Source organism: Centroberyx gerrardi, chromosome 18, assembly GCF_048128805.1.
Source record: "Centroberyx gerrardi isolate f3 chromosome 18, fCenGer3.hap1.cur.20231027, whole genome shotgun sequence".
Classification (NCBI taxonomy): domain Eukaryota; kingdom Metazoa; phylum Chordata; class Actinopteri; order Beryciformes; family Berycidae; genus Centroberyx; species Centroberyx gerrardi.
The window spans coordinates 23940212-23963915 of record NC_136014.1 but is presented as its reverse complement, the minus strand read 5'-3'; the positions used below and the strand labels follow the sequence as shown (position 1 = coordinate 23963915).

The following is a 23704-nucleotide window of genomic DNA, read 5'->3' as shown; positions in this document are numbered from 1 at the left end:
ATTACCCCGATTCTTAATCAGATTGGGCCGCGCAGAAGGAGACGAGATGCTGGAAGAGAAAAATGGAGGAGGAGAGGGAGATAGAGTGATGGAGAGGAATAGAAGAACTGGTAGGGGAAGTGGAGAGAGAAGTACAGAGAGAGAGAGAGAGAGTGATGGAGTGGAGTAGAGGATCTGGTGAGAGAGAGAAAGCGAGAGAGATACAGAGATAGAGAGTGATAGAGTGGGATAGGGGAATTGGTGAGGAAGGGAAAAGAGTGAAACTGAGTGATGGGGGGGAAAAAGGGAAGTGGTGAGGAAGAGAGAGAGAGAGAGAGTGCAAGAGAGACAGATTGGGTGAGAGAGAGAGAGAGGACTAGAGGCGCTGGTGTGGAAGGGAAAGAGTGTAAAAGAGAGGGAGACAGAGTGATGGAGGGGAAAAGGGAGCTTCTTAGTGATAAATGTAGAAAGACAGAGACTAGACTACTTACTTCACCCTGTTCTTCAGGCTTGCCTCAGTGGAGTGGATTTACATGTAGTGCCATTGCCCGTCCATGCCCATGTTCATGCCCATGCCACCCATCGGTCCTGCAACAGAGAGGAGACACACTGTTAAAACATCAGCCAGGCAATACCGACAACATGCCATACTACTTATAACATACCATATGACACACTGCATAAAACATGGCATAGTACCCATAACATGGCACAGTGCCTACATTATGGAAGACTTCCTAGAACTTGGTATACAATTTTTCAACATGGCACTCTACCTATAATGTCAGACTTCACTTATCAAGTTCAGAGTGGATACTGGCAGATTGGAGTTTTAGTTATACAGACATTTCTCAGAGGCAGAGCTGCTCTAGAGGCAGAAATAATCTCATTGGTTGAGTTTAACCCCAATGGGCGGAGTCAAAGAGCCACAGTCCTTTTGGAGCGCAAGTTGGCTAACTGGCAAACTTGAGTGGCAAAGAAGGAACTCTGGTCAAAATATAAAGAAAAATATAAATAGCAATGCCTTTTTTCATTCATTCATGACCATGGCATTCATGATGTTGGAAGGTCAGCAGCTAGCTAACTAGCTTACTTAGATAGCTATAGGCTAGTATGGCTAGTTTGAACTTGGAAGGTCAGCTAGGCTAACTAGCTAACTTTCAGTTTTTTCAGTTAGTAGCAGAGCGCTAGGCTTCATAATATTAGCTTCCTTCTCTCTTACCTCTTGTCTTTCTCACTGAGCTTCAGTATTACTTAGCCAGAAAAACTGTGGTTCTTTGGCTCCGCCCACTGAGGTTTAACTCAACCAATCAGATTACTTCTGCCCCCAGAGACAACTGAAACTCCAATCTGCCGAATACCAGAGTGGGTGCTTGCTTTATGCTCCAGTAACTATTTTTAAAATTGCTTGCAATAAAGGTGCTCACTGTTGCCATGGCAATTAAAACATTTTTATGTATATACCTAAAAGATTGCTTTGGCTTTCTTTTCTTTAACACTAATGAAATATGGACTCAGCCCAAAACGGGCAGGAAATGACATCATACAGAGTTCGCCTTGGCTCATTTGATAAAGGAAGGGAGATTGCTCACCGCCAGGTCGGAGACCCATGTGCTGTTGCCCATCAAGGACGAAGCCTCCCATTGGCTGACCATCTGGACTGTAAGCTGTACCCTGACTCACTGGAGGAGGAGAGGAAAAAAATATGTTATAGTGACTAAACCACAGACGTGCAATGACAAATCACTCCAGTTAAAACCAAAATGACCATAGGCTTATTTTGCACCTTCTTTTGTGCAATCCAGGTTTCAAATGCAACTTTACTGGCACCTTTGATGCACAATCTGTCTCAATTTCCAGAATGTCTTTAACCTGTCCCCTCCCCTTCATGGGTGAAGCGGATTAAACAGGTGAAATCAATAAGGGATCGTAGCTTTAACTTGGATTCACCTGATTAGTCTATTGCACAGAAGGAGAAAGCGTGCCTAGTGTTTTTACACTGTACAACGAATGCATAGAAAAATGAACTGGAGCTTTACCTGCTCTGTTAGACTGGTCAATCATAGGCTGTACTATTCTCCTCCTCGCATTGATAAACCTGGAAAAAAAAGAACAAAATTATGCGACTTTTAATGATAAACGGATGGAAGCCTATGCATAATAAGTCAATAAAGCTTTCATAGAGATAAAGTATGAAAGGTATTAAATTCTTAAAAATATTAAGAGCTCCCTTTTGACCTTTAAACCCCTTGCTCTGCCAATGCGCTTCCCTGTTCCTCATTGGTCTACTTGTCATTATGAAAAATAGGATCCTCCATTCATCAGTCAAAACGTCCAGCATTTTACAAAAAGACAAAAATGTCAATTTCATTTGGCAGCGTTTGAAGAATTGGACTCACTCTGCGTGTCTCCAGGGATTTGGCTAATAATCTAGTTTATTCCTATTGACATAATCTGGGGTATTAGTGGAAAGTCACATAGCTTAAAAAATCTATTGATTTGGGTTTAGCCTTCTAGCCTCAGGGTGCGATAAGGCTAACTGCTTTGCCAATTTTTTGCCATTGATACATCCAGCAAACAGACAGTAAGGTGCATTCGCCCGCTTTGATAACTGTATTGGCTCGATCCATGACTAAAACCCGCGGTCTTCTTAACTTACGGATTAGAGGTGGACGGCTGTGTAATTATGTCTGCTGGAAACCTGATACACTTAAAAGCAGGACCCTTTCGTGGATTTTGGAGGAGGATTAAAGCGGCGAGGCAATGTCATCTCAATTAATCCAAACCTGACCCTGTGTAAGCCGCATGTAAAACGATGCGTCAGATGACACACAGGACTGTATCCTCCAGAAACTAAATCCAGAATCTTCTCCCTGGTTTCTGTGATCATTTGATTGGACCCAGCACCCCCTACATCACCCCCCCCCCCCCCCCCCCCCCCCCCCATCCACTTTACTTTCTCAAGCTAAGCTGTCTACAAAGGGAGCCGGGTGCCCAGCCTAAACATGCTTTAATCCATCATGTCATACATGTAAAATGAGGCTGTGCATGGAGGGGGGGGGGGGGTGAGAGGAGGAGAAAGGGGGATATCTCCTCTTTTAATGTTTCTGAGTGTCCCAGACGGAGAAGATAGATGGTGTGTGTATAACAGATTCAACCCAGACTGCAGAGCTCAGCTTATGATGCACCCCGCTCTCCACTAACATGTCTGAGGATAAGAAGAGGCACTCTATAGTCGAGTCAAATTTATTTATGAATTGCATTACGCAAAACGGAGAACAAATGCAACCCAAATTGTACGTGTGTGTGTGTGTGGATGTGAGTGAGAGCGGATATGAGAGCAGTCAGATGTTATGTGACAGTGGGAGAAGTAAAGTAAGGTTGGTTTTGGAGTTACTTACCAGTTGTTCACTTGAAGGATGGTGAGGCCCGTGTCTTGTGCTAGCTGCTTTTTCTGTTCCTCTGAGGGGTAAGGGTGCTGTGAGCGACAAAAGATAAAAAAAAAAAGAAAGAAAAATTTAATTAAAAAAATGTCAGGGCTTCAGCCAAAAAAACAGCTTGCTTTCATTTAGGGGCCTCCACGTCTAGAGCCTTTCTGCCCTTAAGTGCAGGCTCTTGTACTTTGAGGAAAACTCAGGAAGTGTAATCATATTCTGTCGCAGCGATTCCTGGAAATGTATGCACAAGTCAACTCCCAAGCCGAAGCGAAAACTGAGGCTGACCACGGTTTGGCCCCGCGAACACTTCTGGCTAAAAGCGCGTGGCATTGTGTGACAGTATTTGACATTATTTGACATTGCTTGACAAACGATCGGGTGGGATACAAAGAGGCACAATGGTGGCTTTTGTTTGGGCCCCAGTAAGGCCAGGCCCCTGTCTCCCCCCCCCCCGCTCCCTCGCCCCCTCTCCCCCCCCGCCCCACCCGGCCCTGGTCCCTCCGCTGGCTGTGTGACAGAGGGAGGAGGGCGGCAGATGGCAGACAGAGGTGACCCATGTACTGGGAGCAGGGTCGCGGGCCAGTCCCCATTCTGCTGCTGTCAGGCCAGTAGCCGCCTCCTGTGGTCATCAGTGAAGGATGAGCTTCCGAGCACTTCATTTTTAAACCGCCTTTCAGGCAAGCGCGCACACACACACACACACACACACACACGCACACACACACAGAAACACAAGCACACACACGGTGACACTCGCATACACAGATACATGTAAAAGCACACATGCATGCACACATTACTACACAAGTACATGCATACACATACAGACACACACTGGCATGAGCACACACACACACACACACACACACATACAAAAGCGTGCACACACACATACAAGTGCACACACAACCACATAACTACAAATACAAGCTCGCAAATACTCTCGAGCACAACCACACGCACATCAGTATACACACACACAAGCACATACACACATGCACATACAAAAGTGCGCACACACACTTACACACAAATACTAATATAAGCGCGTGCACACATACAAAAGCTCATACACACACACACACACACACACACACACACACAGATACACAAGCACACACACATACATCTACAAGCACATATACACACAAGCTCTTTCACACACACACACACACACACACACACACACACACAGAAACACAAGCATATACACAAATACAAGTTCACACACATGCAGAAGTGCACACACACACACAAATATAAGCACACACACATCTAAAGACATGCATATACACAAACACAAATGCACACACATATGCAGAATCAGACACAGACACACACACACACACACACACACACACACACACACACACAGACACACATGTGTACCGAGGGTGTTTTTTGACAAAGCCCATTGTGGTCACTCTGAGCATCCTGGTTCCCTCCCAGCTTGGAGGCTGACAGTCGAGTGACAGATGACTCTGAGCTCCTCCCTCAGATCAAACCTCCAAAACACTAAAAAATCTCTCTCTCTCTTGTCATTTCATCCTCAGTCTCCATTTCACGCTGGCAGAGCCATGTGGAGGAAACTCCTTCACAGCACCAATCATATGGGACCAAACGCTGTGAAGCCAGGCTCATTTAGAGGAGACCCATTTTACATCAGAGGAAGTTTGATTAAAGTGCACTTTTGGATGCTGTAATTGATAATTCAAACAAAATAATTTATTGACCCCCTTGTTATATAACATACCATTTTAAAGCTTAGAACACAAACATCAATAATCTATGAAAAACAAACAAAAAACATCCCAATGTGCCTGACTTTCCATGTATAATATTTGTATATAATGGATTTCACATCCACAATCAATACTTAGAAGTGATATTTACTTTATACACTTATATACTTTCTCATATCCCTGCTGCAGCGTAAAAGCATATCTGCAAAATGTAGGTTTTTTTAGGAATAAGGAGAAAAATGCTTAATTTCTTAGTGACGTCCGTTTTTGAAAATATCCAATAGGGTTTTAAGTTAAGTGTCCGATGCCCAAGGTTCATGAAACTCACTCAACACATAAATAAATCAAGTAAACTTTCATCTCGAGTAAGAAAACGACCAAATTCCAGTTGCATGGTTTCGACACGACAGCAGCGACCTGCAACGGATTCCCAATTTCGCGTCGCAAAATGGAACTTGGAGCACCGATCTTTGAATGAGGATAAATGCGGGGTTGCATGGAAACCAACAGTTATGACCAGGCTAATGGGCTGATAATGAATAATATAATGAATCTAAACCTTTCACAGCTGCTTTCTCTATAGCTTCCTCAGAAGGGGATCTTTTAAGGGTCTTCAGAATGGACGACAAAAGCTGGAGGCTAAGGCTAGCAGTGGAGAGCCCCCCCCCAACCGCGGGCCTCACACCGCAACGTCTGACAAAACATAATCCCGCTCCTTTCACACCCTCCACGACTGATGAATGCTTGATCGCTTGGGTGTTGCAATAGGCCTTTCAGAGGCCAAAGTCCCCTTGCACACTTTTCACAGGCACATCCTGCCACGGCAAACACTTGTGCTTAACAAATTAGGCCTGAAAGGGGATGGGGAACAGAGAGGGGATAATTCAATTATCCTCCTTTTTTATCTGGAAAATCTAAAGGTGGGCTTTGGAGGAAGGGATTACTCCCAGTACAGGACCTGTGTGGGCCTTTTACTAACTAAACAAGTAAGGGGTTATAACACATCTGAGAGCGGGGAGAGGTGGAAAAATTGAGGAGGCGACGGCGGCGGTATCTTTTGGACCTCGGATAAAAGGTAAAGCTCTCCTTGCGGGGACTTGCTCACCCCCTCTGAAACGGCGCTGCCCGATTCTGAACAGAGGGCTTCTGACGTTGATTTCTTGTAAAAACCCAGGAAAAAAGGATCTTTAGACTCGAGTTCTTCTTTGCTCCATTCGCTTACAATGGAACAAAGATGAACTTAGTCTCGAGATGCCTTTGGGAAACGCAGCCCGGGCTCATTCCTGAGTAAAGAGGCATCATTTCAAACAAGTATTGCCTGATGGAGAGGCCGCGGTTAGACAACATACTCTCATTCATTTCCAGCGTTATGTGAAATTGTTGTAGGATTGTTGCTGCTAGAAACATCAGAGGGAGGAAAAAAAGTGTTATGCTTTGAATCTATAAAAAGCCACAGCCTGATGTCGCTCGTACAAAGGGTTTGAACGCAGCGAAGGGGAACTTAACGGGACCCGGGGTGGATTCCCTTACCGTAAGGTGCTGGAAGAGCCACGCTCTCATTATATTTGTGGCCACTTTGGGGAAGATGCCTCGTTTCTTCTGCCTCTTCTTATCCTGGTCATCCTCGTCTCCCGTGCCCGGTGACGCCAGGCTGTTGTCAAGGCCGTCTCCTGCGATCAGGGGCGAGGGGGGATAAAGAGAGGAGTCACGTTAAGAGAAAGCTTTAATTTGGCCCCGTCGCCTTCTTCCTCCACAAACGCACCGTGAAAGGGCAGAGGGGGGAGATTGCGTTTCTATGTGGCACAGCAACACAAGATCCTTCCTCTCACCTCTGCCTCACTCCCCGGCCGCTGGATAATGAAGAGGAGTTCGTAGTGAGGGAGCTCAATAAAACCAAGAGCTATTAATTCAATCTGAGCCACGCGTTTGACATGAGGTAATGACTGCGGGAGCCGCGCGCCTGACATGAAATAATGAACGTTCAAACTGCGGTCGGACTCGATGCTCCGCACTCTTATTTATATGCGGCCTCTGTTTGAAATAAGACTAATGATTTGCTTATAGGAAAAAAGAAGAGGGAGCAAACTAAACAAAAAAAAAAACAACAACAAAAACAAAAAGTGTAGCCCATGAATGAAGTATGAACCCATAACATCAAACCCCTTCTTGTTTGAAGTTGAAAGCGAGGTCGCTCATTTGGCAGAAGTGTACTAAGACAGGATGAGGGGAGGAGGGTGGGTGGGTCGGCGGGGGGTGCAGTTATCACCCTCACGCCCCTATGTGTTCACTGACCCCCCCCTCCTCCCCTCCCCTCCTCGAAAACGTCTGTGTCGGATTGTCTGCAACACAGCGTCACGCCGGGCGCTCCCTACCATTAGCGCGCATCCCCGTTTGATTTCTGTAGGAAGCTGCCGTGGATCAAGGCAGGAGGCTTCCTTTAAGCTGAGATTTCCGCCCCTGCTACTCGCGCTCTCTCGCAGCACAAGGGGCACTCCGCTCGCTCCCTCTCCGCCATTAATTGTGCATCAGCCGAGATGATTTACTTTTAACAGTGGTGGTTATTTTTCTTGCCCTCGGGGCAGAGAAGCCTTGAAAGCCTGCCTGGAGGGCATGTGAATAATGCATCTGAGAGACTCCTCCCCCGAGGCGGGACAGGAACCCTACTTTTCTTAAGATTTGCCCTAGCATGTCTTTTTGTTTTTGGAGATGCATCAATCAAATCCGCCTATATGAGCCATATTCATGCATAAATATTTCAGCTAATGAATATTGACATTAAAAAGGATGTGTTCTAGGGTCGGAGGCTTGGGGGGTTGTGGGAGTTTTGACGGATGGTGTCCAGCTCCGAGTCAAGGACAGGCTAAAGGGTTGGCACCGTCTCTGTCCTTTACTCTGAATACTTTGTTTTGTCCTCTATTGATTCAGTTAATTTTATTGGGCATAGGTTCATTCAGAGTGCATAAAGAATAATATTTATTTACATTTTATTTAACTTTTTCATAAGCGGCTGGGTCAACTAAGAACAAATTCTTGAAGAATGAACTCCGCTTGAGGATGGAAGCATCATTTCAAACAGGACAGGTAATATCCTGTCTAGGTTTCTTGAAGAAACACATTAAGACTCAGGTAGCAACATGATGACAATCATCCAAGTTTCGATTACATTACTTTGCTGATCCAGAAAAAAACACATTTTTGTTGTAACTGATGCAATTGTTGCATATCTTATCATAATAAAGGGCAAATCCATAATATAGTTGCATAAATTAAAGGGCAGCCCCGATAATAAACACTGGAGTAAAGATGAGTTGAATTTTAGATTATAGTCATTATACAGTCCATTTTCAGATTCTATCCTTCAACATACTTTCATGAACCCACAGTTAAAAGGCTCCACAGAAAGCATAAAATGAGAAAAAGAAAGAAAGACAGAAAGCAAGAAAGAAAGAAAGAAAGAAGGAAAGAACAAACAGGACTGGCTCGGCCTAATTATATCTAAGGAAGGCACGCCGCTCCCCCCTCCTCCACCCCCCCCTCCACCCCGACGCCCCACCCCGGTCCACCTCCTCTCCTCATCCCTCTTTCTTCTGCTCCACAGAGGGGAAGGCCGCGGGGCAGATCCTCCGCTACACTAATCGCTTCTGACTGTTCCCCGGCAACTCAGCCAATCTAACCAGTGTGACGATGCACTCTCAAAGTCGTACCCGTGGAAGGCTCCCATGCACCCCCCCCCACCCCTCAACTTTCCCCCCCGCCTGCCAGTGTCTGCACGCGTGACACCGGAGGGGGGTAGAGGGGTGGGTGGAGGGGGGGGGTGGGCATCGCCGCAGGGAAGGCTGGAGTATTGCCCCGGGGCTCAGAAGAAAAAAAAATAATAATAAAAAAACAGCACCCTAAGATATGAAGAGGAGTCTTCCTTGGCTTTCTACCTCCCTTCTACCTCAGTTGTTATATACTCAGCTCTGCTCTGGCTGTGTAGTTATATATTTATACCTGCTTATTCTCTGTTTAGACCATTCCACCTCATGCCTACAGCTTTTTTCTTCCTTTTTTTTTGTTCCTTGCGGCGTTCAAAACACTCAGAACCCAGTGCAATGTTCTCTAGATCTGTATATATTTCTATTTTTTTTTTTTTTTTTTCGATTACTGACTTTCATAGCTTCCTATCAGTGCAATCAGTGCGGATCCAACAGAGACCCATGTGCATACTATATAGAAAAGAGACCTATTTCCTAAGTTTCAATCTTTATACTTATACCCTACTTTTGTTTTATATTCTCCTTCTAAGAGACCTATTCCCTAAATTTCTACTCTAATTTTTTTATACTGCTGATATTTTTTGTGTTTTGTTGTGTTTAATGTGACCTATATGAGCAACCCACCAAGTCAAATTTACTCCAAACTTACTCGGCCAATAGACCTACAGTAAATCTGGTTCTGATTCTTTGCTCCTCTCTTTTATATTTTCTTTAATTTTTCTCTCATCTCCTGCTCTACAGTCTTGGCTCTCTGTAGCTCTGGATAAACCGGCGGCCGTTAGATTGGGCAAAGCAGCCGAGGATGACGTGTCCATAAGACAAAGTGTAGAGTGGCTAGCAGAACTGATTGCCGTATCCCCGGCTGCATCAGTGATGCAAAGCCAGCGCAGCCTGTCTAATGAGCTCAGCAGGGCCCTGATCCATCACTGCTGACACCTTGCAGCTCCTCCCCTTATTAGACATGATACACAGCTCTAAATGGAGCAGTCTGGAAGGTTTCCAAGACGTGGGGAATCCTCTGTGTGAGAAGTTGATCATGAGGATTATAACTGATCTGTGCAAGCTGTTTATCCGTTGATTTAGAGATGTGATTGTTTAAAGCTGCACTAAGCAACTTTGCACAGTGGCGGCTCCAAACGGCAGCGAGAGATAACTGTTTGAAAAATTTGAACTTCAATACCCAGAAATCCTGTAACGTGACGTCAGTAAACTGCACACAGCACGCTCATGTTTACCAACCCGGCCGGTCTGTGATGCTTCATACCAAAGGAAGCCAAAGAGATAAAAGAGGCAAAATATCTGACATTGGTGAGTCCAGCTTTCTCTGGACGGAGCGCTCGCTCATTGCTGTTTAGGAGACAGATTATATTTTGGTCTTAATTTTCAATGCATCACCTCCCGTGGGCGGAGAAGTGTCCATAGCAGACTTTCGCTTGGGCAAATCTACAGCGTCTCAATTAGGGACGATATAGCAGCCCAGCTTTGTGATCCAAGCTGATAAGATGGGTGTGTTTTTACATAAGAATCTTGACTAGTGCAGCTTTAAGAGCAAAAATGAACAGAGCACTGAACCCTCTCCAACAATATACACTACTATATCTCTCTCTCTACCTCTACATACATATTATCTTTCTCTCTCTGCCCTCCCTCTGTCCTCTCTCTGTTTCTCCCTCTCTCTCCTCCCACCTCCCCTTTTTTTTTACATTTTATTTCTGAGATCCACGGCATGACAGATGCTAAAGGGACATTAGCCCGCGGTGTCACTGAGCTGTGATGTCATTGGCATGTCACCACCTCCACCTCCACCTCCACCACATTCCTCCTCCCTGTGGACTCCCCGGCTGTGGACGGATGCGACAAAAAAGATGCAACACATCCTGTTCTTCGCATTCCGTTTTTTTTTCCCAGCACAAGTGCACAGGGATCTTTTTCCGAGTCATTCCCGCTCTCTTTTGTTTTATTTCTGTCTTTGTGATGGACATACCAAGCCTCCCCCGACCCCCCCCCCCCATCCCCCATCCAAACATTCCTTGGATAGCTCAACCCCTTTAGCTGCGGTCAACAGCAGTCACCCCGGGGGTTGAGGTATCAAAGAGAGCCCTCTGCATATCACACAGCTTACAAGGCAACAACCAAAGACTATAAGCCTATTGGTTAACTCCACAGAGGGAAAGACACCCATAACCCAAACCGCCAGCCACACGGTGTATGGTATCAACTACCTGTGGTTACGCCAAGCCGCCACTTTAGCGCTCCCATAAGACAGTGGATTTTAAAATGTTCCATCAGACCGGGGAGGCGTGACTAATGACCGTCCCGCTACAGTCAGGACAGCAGAGTCGCTCCCTATCTTCTGTTGGAATCTGAAAACTCATCTCTTCATAAAAAACTTCACATACCCCCCCCCCCCCCCCCCCTCATATCTTCCTCCAGCACTTGCTTTATCTAATATGCTCTTTTCTGAAGTTCTACAAAATCATTTTACCTCTGTCCTTGGCTGTTATTTCTGTTATTTATTTCCCTTACACCTCTCTCTATCTTACATGATCATTTTAGAGTCGCAGGAATATTATCAGGACAGTACGACTCTGATGCTTCCACTTCTTTCTGGTGGTTGCTTGTAATGTTGGAGCTCTAGAAATTTAAGTACATCAATGAAAAGTGCATAGAGCTTGAGTCAGCCTGGATAACAGTGTCGGCTAAAAGCCCTGCAGTGTAACTCACACTCACAGTAGCAGGTGCTTTGAAGAGCATTGGTCATCTCCAGGCTCAGTGTTGCTAACATAAGATCCCGGTTTCCTTCTTATAGTATAAGTGTTTACTTTACAGAACTTACAGCTACACAAGGCAAAAGTTTTATATAAAAATACACCCATATCTTCAGCTCAAGTGGGGCTGCAGCAGAGAAGAGCGTCCCATCCCCCCTGATTGAGACGTTGTAGATTCGCTCTATTTGCTTAAATGAAATTCTGGTGTCGGGTAAAGTCACTTCTCTGCCCACAGGCAAGCAAAATACAACCACTTAAGAGCAAAATATAAACAGCCTGTTGCCATGCAGTTTACTGACGGCATGTTACATGATTTCTGGTTATTGAAGTTCAAATCTTTCAAACGAGTCACCTCTCATTGCCATTTGGAGTTGCTTAGTAAATAAAACGAATGGAAATTCCCTTTCAAAATCATCTTGCTTGTTGTCGTTTGGCACTTAAAATTGGCACCGTAGATATAATGTTGTCATGGAGATGAGGTTTGGCTTGGTGTATGAGACGCAGACAGCTCATGTGTTACCATGGCAAAGGCATCATTTGGCAGTTTGAGTGGCAGCTGTTTTGAACATACAAGTGCAACGTACTGTATACATAGAAAACAAATCCTGATATCTGAATGACAACATTATTAAAATTCTATGGGGGCCATCTTAGCTGCACCAAATGAGATTAGCATGATATGCCAGTAAGTGCCCTTTCTATCCATTCAAGTTCTTTGGTTTACTTTACTCTTCCCTAGAATGAGAATAGGCTGGAAACAAGGCAAAGAGGCCCAGGGAGAAGCAGCAGGTAGCATGCCACAAATCCTGGACCAGCAACCAGAGCTCTGATCATTCTGGCCTCCTCTTTTCCTTTGTTCCTCATACATAAAGTGCTCTGTCCTTCCATCCCCACGGGGGGCATTCTGCACCCCCCCATCCTCTATGCATTCTCTCCCAGGTCAAAAGGGCATGGACCTTGGGTTTTCCCCCCACTGTTGTTTAAAAAAAGCCTAAAGGAAAGAAGCTATTCACACCGTGGCCTTTCTCAGCTCTCATCGACATACAACTTAGGGCCACGCACTGAACGGGTGAATTCGGATGTACCATAACACACACACATCACACTCTCTATGAAGCAGACTCGGAGTTAACTGAGATGATTTCAAAAGCGCCGGGTGTAAAATCAAAGGAAGAAGCCTTGATCTGTTTCTGATTGTCTCTTAATCCTCTGAGTTTCTCTTGTCTTGCAAAGCATCCTCCTATTGTTCTCATCAATGCTCTGGTCATTGATGCCTGATGGGCAGAGGGTGGAAAGTTGCTTTAAAGTCTATTCTATTTTTACTGCGGCCATAGGGGAGAAAAACAAAAACAAGCCATAAAACCCTTATAGCCTCCAATTAGCACATCAGAAATCACATTAACTGCAGGAACACCAGGGCAACACAAGAAGGCCAGGGCCGGGCTGCATCACAGAAAAACAGCAGCAGACAATAATACCCACCAATCAGACAACTTGAATAAACTCACAAGATCTCTCCATTACTGGTAAGTGAACTGTAATTAAGAAGTCCAACCCACACTAACTATAAAGCTGAGAGCTACTAATCCAACTGGAGCCACACATTTTGCTGCTGTCATGGAAAATCCACATAATTGCACTTTTGGTGTTCTTACTTGAACTGAAAGTTTACATTGTGATTTATCCAATGAGTGAGTTTAACGACGCTTGAGCACTTAAAATCTGTTAAAACCTCACTGTATATTAAAAAAATGCATGGGTATCAATAAGCAAACAAGATAAATCTTTTCTGAAAACCTCTGTTTTGTAGATACATGAATTTCCCCCCAAAAAACAGCAACTCAACATGAGGTAATGCCTGCAGGAGCTACCCTCTTTAACCGTAGATTATCTTCTTTATCAATGCAATTAAGATAAAATGATTAGATGAGGTAAGCGCATGCCCTTTATTTTTTTTTTTTTTTTTGAAAGAACCCCCAAAACACCAGGCAGGCACGGCCCATGCCTTGGAGTAAAGGTCACCGGCGAGTCAAACCTTTGATATGGAGGAGGACGCAGGAGGGCTGCGGGGTCTCTTACCGAGTTCACTGGTGTTGTCTCCACTCTGGGAGACGTGTCCCCCGCTGGACGGTCCCGGGGTGCCCACTGAGGGCGTGGAGTGGGCGTCATCCATGTCTCTCCAGGACGCCGGGTTCTGGGAGGTCAGGGAGAGGTCCACACACCAGGAGACAGGAGATAAGGAAGCGGAGAAGAAGAGAGAAGAGGGAAGAGAAAAAAAAACAGATGAGGAAGGGTCCAGTAGATCCAGTATGAGGTCCATTATGCAGTTTCCCCAACGCGACAAAGACACAAAGACAGCAGTGTGGTATGATTAGCATAGAAGGGATGCAACTAAATCGTCAAAAATGAAATTCTACAAAAAAAAAAGAACTGAGAAAAACACATAACTACATTACCATTCTCTCTAAATTTTCTCTTTAAATATATCTGGCGCAAAGAGTTGTTTCGCAGCAAGATGTTTAGCAGCAAGAGGTAAGGCAATGGATCAGAAACCGAGCAGCATGTGAACCCTCCGGTGTCTTGGCTGCTTCTGCGACTCAGTATTGGGGAGAAACCCTCTATTTATTGGGCCGGTTGGTCAGGGCCACTCAGACTGCCATAAGCCCAAGCCAAACAGCAGATCTCCCTCTTCAACCTCTTTGCGTCAGCTGTTTGCCGGATGGTGATCAGATGAAGAGCTCAGCAAATGACAAGAATAAGCACAGGAACAATGGCGCAGTGTGAATGAGGCCTCTCAACGACGGTCCCTCTTTTTTATCCAGGCGCACAGTAATTACAACTTCTCTGTGTACCCAGCTATTCAAAGAGGTGCCATGTGTTTCCACGTTTATCAAGCTAATGAAGGTCTTATTTCGTAACACCCCATCTGTTAAAATCCAATTAACCGGAATGGAGTGCACACTGTATAGCCGGGATCGGTGTGTGTCGTGGACATGAAGTTCGTACAGGAGTGCAGAGAAATCTAGAAAACATTTTTCACATGTATGTTTGCATTGTAGGCATTTAGCAGCTACTAAGATTAAATTCCTACACCACCAACACGGCAAATAACAAGTAGTATGGAGCGCAAGGTAAAGACGGATATCAAAATGTACACAAGGATTACATTTTTCTTAACATGGCAAATAGTCTGAATGAAAGGGTATTTGCTCAGCACAGGCAGATCAAACTGGGTTTTATTACTCCATAATCTGTCAGTTGTGCCCATTTTCTCAGCTAAACTACACTGTGGACTCACTGCTCACCAAGAGTTTTGTGTTGCATTATAACAGGAAATGTTTCTGTGTTATCAGGAAAAACACATACTAGACCACTCTGAGTACTCTGGCATTACGTTTACATTTGAGGCGTTCAGCCAGAGGATCTTATTTTACCACAGCGACTTATAATGGGTGACTAGACCAGATGCTTTTTGCAGGACAAATGGCTTCTGTGGGGATCAAACCTGTGACTTTTCAGGTACAGGAGGGTCTAACTAACTACTGCCATCCTGCCACGACACAATATGTCTTTAAGTTAGACGAGGCTGTGAAAGTTTTACTATAGGAGTCATTTTGGGGTGGAGATTAGGGGTAAACCAATATATCGGTTAGCTGATATTATCCTATTATTATTATTATAAAAATTGGATGTCAGTGGAAGAGAGGATATGATTTTAGGGGTGTCCGTCTGTAAAAACCTACAATGAAGCCTGCCTCACCCTGCCTTCAGGAGCTGCTAAACCACCTAAAAACTCCATTATTATGGGTTTCAATGGAGAGTTTTAGAGTCTCATCATGGTCAAAATGCTGTTTCAGAGGTTTTTTACACCTTGAGATGAATAAAACTCTAGGGGAAACGCGGAATCCTTGTCAATTTTTGGATTCTTTTTGTGAGAAAATTGACTCATTTAAGTATACAGAATGTTGGAAAGAAATGTCAACTATCGGCAGCTTCAATCCAAAAATATTGGTATCAGTATCGCCCTTCAAAAACCCATATCAGTCGAACACTAGAGGAGATTGCTATAGATATAGAATGGGTACAGTGAATGTAACGCTGAATCGAATGAGACTATTTCACAGACAAAACTCGCAACAACGGAGCCACTCTGCTTTTAGCCCTCACGAATGATAAACAGGTCCTGGTACGCTGGTACACTTAGTGGTTAACATTCATGTAGGTTACACAGCTGTGCATGTCTTTGTACCCAGAGGAGTGCAACGCATCCATTATGCAGCAGCTGCAGGAGGAAGGCATTACAGGAGAAGCAGCAGGAGAATGTCCTGTCACATCAACTGGTGGGCAATGAACAAGGCTCACACACACACATGCAAAGTGTGTTTTGTCGCTCGGAAATGCAGAAGGTATGATCCAGATATAGAATTGTAGTCACTAGGTATATGCACAAGGGTTAGACCGCTATCCTGTGGGTTTTTGAAGGCCGAGGCTGATATTTTTAGAGTGAAGCTGCCGGTCGCCAATATTTTCTGCTCAATATCTTTAAATTTGACTAATTTCATGCAAAATGATGACAACATTTCAGTGTTTTCTGGAGAATTTTTTTTCTTCTCAGGGTGGAAAAGTCTCTGAAACAGCATTTAGACCATCATGGGACACTAAAACTCTCCACTGAAACCCAGACTAATTAAATTCTTATAGTATTAGCAGCTCTGTAAGGCAGGCTCAATGGTAGGTGAAACTGTGGGATAGATTAGGCCTTTAAATGAACAATTAATTTACCAAAAACATTATTGAACAATTAAACGAGTAAATAAAACGTGCAAAGACAATAAAATTTCATTGCAGGTTTTATAGACTGGTTTTAGCTGTGGTCAGGGAGGCGGTGGCGGTGGACGACATGACTTGCTGATATCTGATATTTAATAAAAGGCTGATATCGGCAAACCAATAAATCGCTCCAACCCTAATATGCACCACATATAGAGCTATAAAGTAGAGAGGATGCTCTGTAAGATTTGGTCTAACGGTTTCTCCATATTTTCAATATGAATTCGCCAAGGAGACGTCTCAGTAGATCAGTATTTACATGACGTTGCTGCTACACTGTAACTTTGAATCACTTCTCCATCTGAATTTGCTTCTTTGTAAATGAGCACAGGTGCCAAAAATAGGAAGAGCCTCTGTAAAGGACGCAGCAGGGGGGAGCGGCCTGACAAAGACCCCCTCCTCAACAACAATAATAATCCTATTGGCTCAGCACTCCAGTGAAACTCCAGGCTGAGAGGGACTGGAGAAGCCTAAGACCAAACACAACACTGGCAGCTGCACTTTGCACTGGGAGGGATCATCATCACCATCACCATCATCTTCATCACTGTCTATTTTTCATCAATGTTTTCATTTTATCAGTGAAAACATTAAAATGCAGATGGGAAAAAAAAGTCAAAATGGACTGCTCCGTTCTTTCTTGTCATGCATATATTGCTAAAAAAAAAGTGTGATTTACAGGCAAAATATAATTTATACAACAAAGTTGAACTGTCCATCTTTTGATTATTCTCAACAAAGCAGCCTCTCTCATGCTTTATGGAAGCTTCCTCTGCGGGCCCGCACAGCGCCCCCAGCAGGACAGCACGCCATCAAACAGCAAACATAATTAGCCCTAGGCTGTGTTAACACCGCCATAAATCAGTAATGGACTTTCACCAAAATAAATAACTTTAATCAACTTCTGTCCATTTTGTTTGAAGCGCTGCTGATTTATTTACTTTGGTTAGAAAGCCCGATATGAAAGCCTACTCGAATTAAATTCTGTGAAATTCTGCCAGTTTTTGGGACACTTTATAGTGGCAGTTGTAAGGAAAATATCTTCTAATAAAACGTGAAAAGAAGGAATCCTGGGTGCTGAGAAATGCATGAGTCCACGCCATATTACCCACTTGCAATTGTGCATAACCTAGACCTGCATGCCAACCTTTTTATATTGGGAATAACGATGACAGGCAAGCATATGGAAACACAACTGATCTTAAGTTACTGCCTTGTTTTTTTTTTAATCTGTTTTTCTCTCGGCTTATGAAAGAAAACACATCTATTCCCTATATTCCGGATTTCTGGAAATAAAGAGTGCATCGACATAACCTTTCCATGACTTTTCATCGAGCATGGGGAAATCTCAATAACTGGACAGACACTCACATGATCTGCGAGGTTCGTGGAGGATCCTGAGAGGTCGTCGAAGTCAGATTTGCAGCCGTCTCGTTCGTCTATGACCAGGTCGATGGGCATTTTGCCTTTCAGACAGCTGATGTACCGGTGGCAGAAGTTGTCGCAGAGCTCGTGCACCTACAAAATACATTTTTATTCGAGGATGCGTCAAGTTTTAATTGAGCGCCAAAGCGTTCTTAATAAGATAAAGTGTCTTTAAGCGTTGCCTGATTATCAGTAAAGTGCTTCATATGGGGTTATTAATGTAAGGGCTCAATTTGGAATAGAAATTGGCACTTGTCGATATCGCTGACAAAATAAATCATCAGCCGTTGAGGGCTTATTTACCTTCTCTAACTCCAGCAGATGAAATCGTAGGACTTGAATCGCTTGAATCATCTGAAAAAATAGAGATAAAAAAAAAAAATCACACAAAACGCCACAGTAAACCAACACGATATGTGTCTATCGAGAGAGTGAATTTAAGAGACGCTCATGGCAGAAGTATAAGGGCCCTAGGTGTATTAGCTAATTACCAACATGATTTAAATCATTATCATTTCTTTTTTTAAATAATTAGATGGTTCCTAGAGGTACAGTGGAGCCCGGGGGCAAGTCTGTGGCGTCCCGCTGCAGAGAGCATCACCGTGCAAAACGCAAGAAAACTCAAGCAGGTGAGAATCAAAGCAGAAGGAAAGAAAGGAGGAAATGCTCACCAAGTTATCCAGCTCTGGATTTGAAGAAAATAAGGGTTTCTCTGCACGGATCTGAAGGGAGAAAGACAAGCAAGAGCGGATTATGGCAAGGTGAATTCAACTGAGATCTTGTAGTTTTTATCATTATAATGGAGAGGAAAGATGAAGCAGAAATGGACACATATGTATTTAGAAGCCATATCTAAAAAGGCGAAATAACACCAGGGGAGTATTCAGGACCAATGTTCCATTCAAGCTGTTTTGGTAACCGATACATCTAAGAATTTATCATTTTGGACAAATTATAGTCTTGTCAGTCATCAGTAATTTCTCCAGTTTTTCCCCCAGAAATTTAGTTGGAAGTTTTTGTGGCGAATGAGACCAGACGCAGAGACTTTGCCATATAGCTGAGGGAGAAACAACCCTCCCTGGTTTCTTCTTCTTATCCCGTACTAAAACATGTCTCGTACCCAAACCAAAACGCCTCTGCTGCTCCTACCTGTTTTGCAAACACAGCTATGTCTTCGTTGAAGGAGTCGGAGGAGCAGACGTCTCCTCCCGCCACCCCAGGCTCTCTGGGCGTGCAGGTCGCCAGCTCGCACTTCTCAAACACCAGAGCCAGCAGAGGGAATAAAGGGTGGCTGCAACACAGGCGAGAGGTTATTGTTATTATGCAGTTATTGCCATCGTTAGGCCTGCAGATTAACTGTTGCCTACATCAAAGCAGCATCAAATAACATTTAAAATTAAGATTGTTGTGTGGAAAAAAATACATCTCGCTTTGTCAGCTGTGTTTCATTTCCCCACTGCAAACATATCTAAGGTTTTTTGCCTTGAATCATGGGATCTTGCTTTTTTAATTCAAGTGCAAAAAATCTGCCACTGCGGTGAGATTATTTCAATTGTTTCTAATGCAAAACAACCTGTTTGGGGCCGTGAATCATTTTCTTGATGCTAGTGAAGCTGCCTTATTTTGTCTTGTTTCGAGATATTGACGCTTGTTTTTGAAAAATCCCTGAAACAAGTGAAACTGCATTGGAAATGTGCAATTATTTCATCCCATCAGCAGGATTTTCACTTGTTTTAAGAAAAACTAAGATTTTATGGGTGATTTTGAGACGAAATTAGTTGTTTTTGCAGTGACAGAGTTGGAGGTCTGTAGCCTTAGTTGAAAGTAAAGCAAGTGATGGTGAGTGATAAATTAATACCATAACCAAATACGTTTAGTAATTGCGTCTATCTTTTATGTTGCTGCTTCTGGGGGGAAAAAACACTATATCAAAAAATCATAAAATATTTGGACTCCTTAAAACACTTTGTAATGCTGCTTTGATTTCTGCTCTACAAATTAAAGTTATTATTATTATTTTTGTTGCTGTTGTTATTATTATTATTATTATTATTATTACTATTATTATGCCACACCCGTAGATTTGGTCCTTGTCTCTTTTCAGTGCGTCGTTGACCGCGCTGCCCATGCTGCTGGGCATGATGTTGTGCGGCGCGTGGGCTCCGTAATGCTGCGTCGGATGAGGCGGCGGTCCGTGGTTCAGGTGGTGGACCTGCGGCAGAGGACGGGGGGCGTGTGGGTCTCCGTACATGGAGGTGGGGACCCCGACTCCGTCCATCGCACCTCCGTAATGGGCCAGCTCATCATACTGGGGTGAAAGTTGAAGCAACGTTATGGTTTGAGCAACTGATGGGACTTAAAGTGGAGAAAAACATGCGAGGAAAACTTTCTCTTCCAAATCAACAAAAGCAGTAAAAGAGTAAAAAATGGGAAAATGGTGGTTTAGGCCTAAAGAAGAATCACTATAATATTCAATAGTTTATATTAATCTTAGACCTGATATCCCTATAATACTCCTGTAGGGACTTCTAGCGTGGCTGTGATATGTGTATAGTATCCTTCTAAAATGTAGTATAGGATTACTATAGTTCTTGTAAGGGCCACATCATATTCTCATGCAGTGTAATCAGTATTTAATTTAAAGAAATTACTTCAGTTTGTCTTTTGGATAGAAATGAATCACTGGGAAAAAAAGGGGAATCAGCCTAGAAAAACGATTTAAAAAGAGAAAATTCAATAATAAATTCTCAAATTAGACGTACCCTTTGCGCCATCACCGTGCGCAATTTCCAGACGCGTAAAATAGAACTTTGGTGTTGTTCAGCAGCGGAGTTGATGACTTTTAAATCCAATTGAGAATTATAATCCGCTCTTCAGAGGCGTCAAGTACGTGTTACTCAACAATAATGACTGAAATCAATGGAAAATCATCAAAAATAGCGAGGAAACACCATCGGTCCTCAGTTACAAGTGTGCCAACTCGCGCACTGGCAACTGTCGGGTTTCCTGCGGTCAGCCGGCGAGAGGATTAGTAATACTCTGGGTGATCTATGTATTTGATATTAGTTCCGGGGGTTTTAATTGGTCTCCGAGCATCAGTTCTCCCTTTTTCATAGGAATGTGATGAGCAGGATCGTCCGGTGATCAGTCCTGTGCTGTCAGTCTGTCCTGGCGTCCATTTCTCTGCGCTCCGACCCGGTGAATGTCCGCAGGTTGGCTGTGAAGGCGCTTATAGGACCGGTCTGCGATCTGCAGGACACGGTGATGACGGAACGTGGAAGAGGGTGGGTGTAACCGGCCCCTGCCTACTGTCAAGCCAGACCGAGTATAATGCGCGACTTCCGGTCAGAACTTTCAAAATAAAACCCACATTGAAGCGGTAAGCTAACAGGAAACCTTATTGGTCCCCGTGGGGAAATTAGGTCGTTGCAGCAGCAAAGGTGATAGGAAAATAGAATATAGGCTAAGCAAGCAAATAAATAAAATAACAAATAAAATATGCAATATGAAAAAATATTAGTAAAAAGATGATAAAACAATAAAAGGAATAAAATATAATATAAAGCTTGTATCTTGCCTACAATTTCAGCAGACAGCAGTGGGAGATATGAAGAGTTTGTATGGATTTACTTACATTGTTACTAACAGATGTTGCTAACTGTCGATTGCTCATTATAATATGGATGAACAGATATGAAATATATGCAGTATAAATACATTAAAACACAAGATTATGTGTTGCAATGTTTTAATACAGAGTTCAAAAGTGAAAATAAAGAAAATTGCAGTTACAATTCAGGCATTTGACACTCTTATCCAGAGTGACTTACAGTGAATAGGCATGTGGGATAAGTGCCTTGCTGAAGGACACTTCGGCTGGACACATGGCAGGTGATGGACACACCATTGCCTGTTACAGGAATCAAACCTGGGACCTTCTGGTGACATCATGGTCTGTGTAACCACTAGGCCACCTTATGGTTCGACTGATGGTTTTTGCAGGCAGACACCCACACTGATTTAATGTAGGCCCTATTGAAGCTGCTCATAGCCAATATTTTGCACCAACGTTCAATATCTTTAAAACTGAGCATTTTTATGCCAAAAAAGGACAAGTAGCTATTCAGTGTTTCCCCCAGAGTTGTATTCTTGTCAGGGTGGAAAAGCTTCTGAAACAGCATTTAGACCATCATGTGACGCAGATAGGAGTTTTTCTGAGGCAGTCTTATAGCCTACTGTAAATAAATCTGTCCCCAGAACAAGTATAAGTCTTATAACCTACTGTAAATAAATCTGCCCACAGAACAAGTATGAGTCTTATAACCTACTGTAAATAAATCTGCCCACAGAACAAGTATGAGTCTTATAACCTACTGTAAATAAATCTGCCCACAGAACAAGTATGAGTCTTATAACCTACTGTAAATAAATCTGCCCACAGAACAAGTATAAGTCTTATAACCTACTGTAAATAAATCTGCCCCCAGAACAAGTATAAGTCTTATAACCTACTGTAAATAAATCTGCCCACAGAACAAGTATGAGTCTTATAACCTACTGTAAATAAATCTGCCCCCAGAACAAGTATAAATCTTATAACCTACTGTAAATAAATCTGCCCACAGAACAAGTATAAATCTTATAACCTACTGTAAATAAATCTGCCCCCAGCCAGAACAAGTATGAGTCTTATAGCCTACTGTGCTCGGGCCAGACAGGACAAGACTGTCTACACATCGGGGGAAAAACAAGGTGAAGGTGTTTTGTTTCTGCCTAAAACTAGTTAAACAAAACTAACTATGCTATGTAGCCAGCTAACGTTAGCTAGCACACAAGCCGCGACCAAAGAATATGTAGCTGGCTACGTCTAACTGATCTCTATGGCCGTGACCATACCAGCTAACGTTAGTAGGCTAACTACTAGCTAACAGCTGACTTGTTTACATAGTCAGCAAACTGTTACACCTGAGCACTTGTCTCTTTCTATTTAACAGGAAAGTTAATAAATTGTGAATGAAATATCTACAAATAAGAAACATTTGTGTTACTTACCTCTGTCTTTGACAATGCCAGCTCTTAGTCACGGTCCCGCTTGACGTTTCAAATTGGCCCGCCTCCTCTCTTTTTTGATTGGTCGCCTGATTGAACCAATCATAACAGTTTCTGGCAGTCTCCACTGAAACTAATGAAATTATTTTTGACCCACCTCGCCTATTGTGTGGTAGGTGAAACTCACTTACTGCCTTTAAATGAAGAATTAATTTACCAAAAACATTATTGAGCAATTTAATGAACATATAAAATGTGGAAAGAAAACAGATTTTCATTGCAAGTTTTGCTGACTGTTTTTATGTAGCTGCGGTCTGGGAAGAACCTCCATGGTAGTGGATGACATGACTTTTTGATATCTGAGATTTAAGAAAAGGTCAATATGGCCCAATATATCTCAATCTAATGTTTACTATTTTAATCCATATATCCGTGTCACAATTGTTCCCATAGAAGCTCCAGTACAATAAGTGACACAGTTTAATGCGTGCTTTTATTTTGAAGGAAAGCTCGCCTTACTTCCGGTCTTAATCTGTCTATCTGTCATCGAACTTGACGCAGCTGCTGTCCCTACTATCCAGCTGAATAAAGGGGGACTGGAGCCTGTGACGCGCCACCGGCACTCAGCGCGGTTTGCATTGGGTGAGGCAGAAGGTGACGCAGAGGAACTGTCAGAATATATGAATATAATGAATAGATCCACCTCAAGTATCCTC

The 23704-nt window shown here is 43.4% G+C and overlaps 1 protein-coding gene across 4 annotated transcripts; it reads right to left on the bottom strand.

Moving 5' to 3' along the window:
• Nucleotides 1-508: 508 nt before the first annotated feature.
• On the bottom strand, nucleotides 509-20713 carry meis2b (Meis homeobox 2b). Of its 4 annotated transcripts, XM_071908647.1 has the most exons (13): nucleotides 20702-20713; nucleotides 20015-20247; nucleotides 19089-19230; nucleotides 18611-18661; nucleotides 18243-18293; nucleotides 17882-18032; nucleotides 17650-17661; nucleotides 13764-13859; nucleotides 6689-6828; nucleotides 3381-3457; nucleotides 2019-2077; nucleotides 1572-1661; nucleotides 509-567 (listed from the first exon to the last, which is right to left on the bottom strand). In XM_071908647.1, the coding sequence occupies exons 1-13, from the start codon at nucleotides 20711-20713 to the stop codon at nucleotides 509-511; spliced, it is 1173 nt and encodes a 390-aa protein (XP_071764748.1). The 4 variants fall into 4 exon arrangements, with proteins under 4 accessions (XP_071764748.1, XP_071764746.1, XP_071764747.1 ...); XM_071908645.1 differs by lacking the exon at nucleotides 17650-17661 and having other exon boundaries at nucleotides 1572-1681; nucleotides 2018-2077; nucleotides 13764-13878; nucleotides 17886-18032; XM_071908646.1 differs by lacking the exon at nucleotides 17650-17661 and having other exon boundaries at nucleotides 13764-13878; nucleotides 17886-18032.
• Between the last annotated feature and the right edge of the window lie 2991 nt (nucleotides 20714-23704).